Genomic DNA, 7,193 nt, shown 5'->3' on the forward strand with positions numbered 1-7,193 from the left:
GAGCAGGTTCGTTCAGGCAAGAAGTAACGATAAGCACTTTATAAACAAGCAGAGCCAGTCTCGCCAAAGGTCAAGTAGCGGTGCAGACATCAGGGTCTGTTAGCATCGTTTGGGCCAGTGCTTGCCAACCTGAGCGAAATAGAAAACTCGCGGGCGATGTGGTAATTTTGTTGGGCGGAAGGGATCACCGCGGGTAATATTTAATGTCCAGCTTGAAAATACATACAGGTGGGCGGTGAGCAAATATTGTAGCCTCTTCTTAAAGATGGCAAAAAATGGACGCTGGCTTGATACAGATTGGCAATCACTGATTTGGATAAATGCTGTATAGTTTGGGAGCAATTCTGTTTTAGTTTTAGTAAGCCTTTTTCAGCACTTGCAACACAATACGGTCATATTATTATAAATGCCGAATATTGGAGATGTTACAAGAGAGTAATAAACACGAAAAGTAGAAGAGATAAGGAGGATAGATGTTGGATAGAAGAGAAGAAGCAAACCACACCAGAGCACGCGCAAACCAACCAAGAAAGTGATTCGTGGTTTGGAGAAGTTAAGAGGACGTAAATAAGGAAAAGAAGGTCAGGGTCATGACGACTGAATCGTACGAGGAGGCTGGGCCAATATGTTACTAGAATATTATACTCTCTTGACTTGGTCCTATTGAAGATGGGCACTGATTCACTCAGGACGCCCACCCTTGTCAGTCGGCATCGCTTGAATTCGCGCTGTTTTTTTGGTCACTTAAAAAAAGCATAATACTGATACAGACTTTAAAAAAAGTTTTCTTAACCCTATCCGTACGCCCTGGGGTCATTTTAGACCCCTGGGGTTGTATTAATCACATTTCAGAATACTTCTAGTGCAAAGATCTCTTTGAAACTTTCAGTATTTCTCAAAAAAATCATTTAAAACACTGCTATGCAAAGCGTACGGATCGAATTAACGAGTAAATTTCCTCTTTGGAAAGTGGTGGCACAGAGTTCCCCACGTCGTGTGGATACGATCGTAAAACATGACGTACGGAAAGGGTTAATCTGAAACATGTAAAGGCAGGCGACAACATGGAACTATGATACAAGTTCGTGATTCTAATCTGTGTATGATGCTTTGAAAATAAGTGTATTATACCATTACCCTTCGCTACCTTAGAATTACAAAGTTCTATCTGACATTTTAAGTCGTTTTTAGCTACTATAGGACCATGAGGTAAAAAAAACCCCGAATGTTCTATAATATGCTCTAACAAAATCGTCAGATTGTTCGTAATCATTATCAAGATATTCAAAGAATTGCATTTAAAAAAGCTTGACGTGTTGTGAAACTTAAAATGTTTTACACCAAATTTATCAAAACTAGGTATTGAGCAGGTAGAACTTTGTATTTCTGAAGTAGCAATGTGTGGCTGCTACGTCCTTAAAGAGTTAAATTCGGAGGCCCCGCCTCTTATGACGTCACGATGTTGAGAGGAGCGGTTAACCCATACCATACAGCGTTAATTTAAAGAGGCGTTGTCTGCTAAACCAATACATATCTGATTTATTGCTCAGTACAACACATAGAATTTTATCCAAGACCTGAAAGTGGTTATTCATTCTCATCTTCATCGCGTTTATTTTTTTTCTGGGACACAAGCAAAAGTGTTTATCGTAAAGGACTGATTTGGACTGATTTAATTTGGCTACAGCGAATGTTTAGTCTGAACCAGCTGACGACATGAGAGCTCAGAATAAATTGTATATACACCTGCAGACGCCCAGACTTGGATATAAAACGCTCTGAGGTAAAGAGACGTTTGTTGTCAATATTTTTATGCCCGCATGGACACAATTTTGATCATTTAAGAACTAGGTCACTTCGACCCTGACAGCCAGGTTTAGTTTTGTTTTAGCTGCAGTTTTGAGGTACTTACAACTCGAATAGCTCATTAAGTGCTGAAGATTAGAAGTTTATGGGAGACCATCATACATAAAAAGAAAGAGGAGAGATACGGAAGATAATATGTTAGATAGAAAAGAAGAACACCCTTTTCAACAATGCACTGTCTTTAAGAGTCGATGTGGTGTCAGGCCGAAGGGCTAGAACTCCCATGGCCGCTGGATCGAAAAAGTAAAGTAAGTAAAGTAATGTAAGAGGCGGTACCTCAGTTGGGTTGAACTTAAATCTCCGATAGGATCAAGCCAAGTAGGTGGTGAGCCTTGAAAACTTATCCAACCCCCAAAGTTCTAGACAGCCACACCAGGGATTAAAACAAAGGGTTATCCGCTCTACATTCCAGCACGATACCATGACAAATGAGCTAACGGTGCGCACTGGATCATGGTCTTAAAACAAAGGGGAACAATTTCAGTAGGTAAAAACGCGTCGGGGATTTGGGGGGGGGGGGGGGGGGTCAGTTGGTTGATAATAACGTGTCGGGAATTGGGAAGGGGGGGGGGCGCTATCGCACGGCAGCAGCGGTGGTTATCTGCACGACACGACACTTTGCCTGTCAGAGCAAGTGATCGGATAAGGACACGGATCCCCGTCTAATATCCCACTCGTCTCAGACGATGCTGCGGCCCGGGGAAAGTTGAGACCGGGAGAAAAAGCGGAAGAACTATCGACCAGTGTCATCGAAACTCGGCAAACTATGCAACGGAACGCAGCGGCCGACCACACAGACACACACAGCCTTGTTGCTGAGGCGGAGATTACGGACAATCGGAATGATAACGGCTTCATTTTGCAAGGAACGGATTATGGCCACGGTCAGCCCATAGAAAGGTAGTTGATGAAGTTTATATTTTTGGCACGCAGCCAGATAACGGCCCCCGTCTCGCTAAGAAGAGATAAAAACAACAGTAATACTGAAAAAGAGTAGTTGAGTTTGTCCATTTTGGCACCAAAAAAATAGTCGCAGCATCTGGAACAGATTCAGGTTATAGAGAGCGAAGAAATGTTACCTTACGTCACAGAATTTCACTATCCCGCGTATGGAGCATGAGATAATTTCGTGAAAATGTGAAAAATTAACTTTTAAAAAATTAGTCTAGTCTCTGCCTCTTGGTTTTTACCATTTATATTTTAATGTCAAGAATAATTGATGAAAAGTAAAATGTGAGAGCTGATAATTAAAATTGCGCCAAGGTCAAATGCCTTAAGACCTGCATTTTCCTATTTTGTTCCATTCGCGAATAGCGCACTGCAATGACGATAAAGAGCACCCCAAAACAGCCCTATTACAGAAAGACAGTAGAGGGAACTATATAGACATAACTAGTGCTGACAATGTATCGCCGACTGAGGTGATTACAATCATCTCGTAAAAAGAAAGACATCAAGCAATGATAATATTGTTATTATGGTATCGTGAGGTCAAACATTTCTCTTTTGCTACAACTTCTTTTAAACGGCTCACCAAAATTAGCCAGATGCCATAATTGCTTGTTATGACGATTCTTACCAATGTTATCTGTTTGTGCAAAGATTAGTGCTATTTTTAATTTAGTTTAATAAGAGTTTTACGACACTTGCAAAACAATACAAGTGCCGAAGATTGGAGATGTTACAAGAAAGTAACAAACACAAAAAAGGAGGGGAGATAAGGACGATAGATGATTGATAGGAAAAAAGGAGAAAACCAACCCACGCACCTGCTAACCACCCACTTTGATGAAATTCATGATTTTTGTTTTGGTTATTGACCTGGACTGCTGCCAAACAGTCAACCAATCCATACAGTTTTTACCCTCTCACACCCCATAGATAGACTGATTATAAATACTTTACATCTACACAAGTTGGATTATTTAAGACAATCATTTTGGGCCCTGGGTCAACCAAGGCTTAATGTTAAACCCACACAATTCGCTACCTCAGAATTACAATGTTCTATCTGACATTTTTGAGATATTAAGATCATAAGACCAGGAATCAAAATGCGCAATCGGGTCTATCAAAATCGTAAGATTATTCAGAGTCGTTATCAAGATATTCAAAGTAGTGCATTCGAAAAAGCTTGATATTACATTGTGAAACTCAATTTTTTTACGCCAAACTTCTCAACACTGGGTATTGAGCCGACAGAATTTTGTACTTCTAAGATACCGAATTGCCTTTAATCTGCGTCAAGAAATTGCTGCACTTACTCTGTTGTGGCCTTTCCTTTCCACGCAGCAACACAGCAGCTGTAGTCTCCGATCCCAGCTTTCTTCGTAAGCACGAAACGCTTTCCTGTAGGAGAAAAAGAGAGGGAAAATAAAATAACCATCTTCGTTATCTGGGGGGGGGGGGGGGGGGGCTGCAAAACAAATCAACACTGTGTGCAGGTGCTGAAGACTTTCGTCTGAGTGCAGCTACCTTCAAACAAGGAGATTTCTTTATACCCAGTGAGACTTGCTACGTAATGAAATGTTTGACACCAAGGCTGCAAAAGTTGTTGAGGCCGATAAACAAAGGGAATATTAGATCGAAAATAAATTGTTTTCCTAGGAGCGGCTTTTTAAAATACTTCTTACAGATTCGATATGCTCTGCTTCGTGTAGCAGTCACTAAATACTCGACATATTTAAAGGATACGTTTTCTGTAACAAGCTGGAATTAAATCTCTCTCAATATCTTTTTATGCAGCGGAAATTCAATTTGTGATAAGAGTACGTCATTTTCAACCGGGATGCCACTTTTAAAATTATGGGTTTAGCGTCTCGAATGAGTATTATGGTTAAATTAACTCTGAAGGCCTACTTAATTAATACACCTAGACCTGGCTGGATGGGGTTCAAAAGGTCCTGGACCACCATGCTATATCAATCACAGACGCCACACACTTAGCATAGGACAGAAACCTGTACCTCCCCTCGAAATCCAAAGGATACCAGAGAAAGGAAAAAGTAGGTAGGCCTACTTAATACACCAGGTAGGACAAAACACAGCCGAAAGAGGCCGGCTCATGTTGCCTGAAATCGCATGAATTTGACACGAGTATACGCGATAAACAAAAACGACCATAGTCTCAGAAAAAAATGTTGATAGAAATTACAGACATTGTCATAGATTGTAACGTTGTTTTGGTATAAAGTCAGGGTGCGTCTACATTTAAACTACAGCTAGTTCCAGTTAACGTGTGGTGTCGCCAGCTATCTCTCGTTTGCTCCTTTGTTTGTTTGAATAAAACGAGAAGCTCGTCGACATAAAACAGGTCATGAAGTGCTGGGCGAAAGTGAGATATACAAACAGAAGAAACAGTTTTCTTTTTAAAATGGGCATAAAACTCTATACTTTCCAAAAGAGTACTAGACGAGCAGTCACAGACAGACCCATCAATTCCTTCTGCTCAAGACAACGCACCACGTTTTAGTTTGTTTGTTAATTTTTGTGGATATTTTTATTAAACAGAAGCACATCAACACAATAACAGTCATTAATTAGTGCTGAGAAAAGTAAGACAGACAGACAGAAACAACAGAGGGAAAGTAAAGAAGTAGGAACTACCTCCAGTGGCGCCCTCCAACCACCCGCACGAATAACGCAAACGTCAAAACACACGGAATAATTAGTTTAAGTAAGAGTTTTACGGCACTTGCAACACAATAAGGTCATATAAGTGCCGAAGAATAGAGGTGTTACAAGAGAGTAACATACACAAAAAGAAGGAGGAGACTAGAGATAAGGACGATAGATGTTTGATAGGAAAGAAGGGGTAAACCACACCAGAGCACCCGCCAACCACCCACACGGAATAATTAAAAATTCAACAGACAAAATGCACGATGGACTGGCATTAGAGCAAAGACGGATAGGTATTTGGGCGAATTTCTTTCTTTGCTCGGCACGGAATCAAGTATAAGGGGGCATGCTTTCTGAAAAGCAACGTTGGCAAGAGTTCATTGGAAAATGGGTATGGTGTTTAGCTACTTTAATGAATAAATAATGGACATAATGAAATACGTAATAGGTGAAAGAAAAAAGGACAGGAAGAAAGAAAGAAAAAAAAATCATACCCCGTTATTATCATCACAAAAATACAACGGAAACAACCCTTTTTTTAAAAACAACATCAACAGTAACGTCGACACACGACCAAACGCAAAGAACGATGAAAACAAAACAAAACAAATATATATTTTTTTTTTAAATAAAGAAGAATAGACCAACCAGTTTTCAAAAAACAAAACTAAAAACACGACATGCAATAACGACGATCACGCAAAAAGAACGAAATATTCCTTATATCCCTCTTTATGAGCACAGCACGAGCAACGCACGCACGCACACACACTCCCCCCTCCCACCCTTTACAACGCACATACAAACACAACACACGCACACACTCTTTCTCTCTCTCTCTCTCTCTCTCTCTCTCTCTCACGTACACACACACACACATATACACATACACACATACACACAAACACACACACATACACATACATACTCCCCCCCTCTCTCTCTCTCACGTACACACACACACACACACACACACACATACACACACACATACATACTCTCCCCCCCTCTCTCTCTCTCACGCGACGAACACACACACACACACACACACACACACACACACACACACACACACACACACACACACACACATAAACACACACAAACACACACATGCAGAGCATTTTTTTTCAAACTATAAACTAATTTGTTTGATCCACCCCACCAAAAAAAAAACAACCTTAAAAGTTACAGAAACATTCGATTACACAACGAGCTCTTTGGTCGAATAGCTTACTGACCTTCTCATTGATCCCAATCAAACATGCGTGATGATGTTATTTCCTTCATCGTGTTGTGAGGAATGAGCGCGTGAGAGAGACTGACTGAATGATTCATGTAGACAGACAACTTTGGCGGCTTTATGTCTGAGAATATTTAATGAAAAGCAGTCCCTATAGCTTTTCAGTTATATGAAATTGTATCAAGTGATAAATAGTGCAAATATAGAAACTTTCAAGCGAGGAAAGGACAGACAAGTGCGTAACATTTGATAACCAATTCACCCGAATCTCTCTTAATGTTCCAAAAGCAGAAAATTAATATACTGTTATAAAACTGAAGCTGAACAAAGATAGAGAAATACATTAAAAGCTTGGAAATGATTGCGAAGTGGTGCTAAATTTAATTAGAATCTAAAGAGAAGAAAAAGAGGAAGAAGAAGAAGAAGAAGAAGAAGAAGAAGAAGAAGAAGAAGAAGAAGAAGA

The 7,193-nt window shown here is 40.2% G+C and overlaps 1 protein-coding gene across 1 annotated transcript in view; it reads right to left on the reverse strand.

The window, feature by feature from the left end:
- Positions 1-7,193, reverse strand: part of LOC101854879 (diacylglycerol lipase-alpha) — a gene marked incomplete in the record, with an annotated part of 213,377 nt that overhangs the window by 63,851 nt on the left and 142,333 nt on the right. The window contains 1 exon segment of the mRNA XM_013084702.2: positions 4,131-4,215. Coding sequence (XP_012940156.1) covers positions 4,131-4,215 — 85 coding nt within the window.

Source organism: Aplysia californica, unplaced genomic scaffold (genome assembly GCF_000002075.1).
Source record: "Aplysia californica isolate F4 #8 unplaced genomic scaffold, AplCal3.0 scaffold00311, whole genome shotgun sequence".
NCBI lineage: Eukaryota > Metazoa > Mollusca > Gastropoda > Aplysiida > Aplysiidae > Aplysia > Aplysia californica.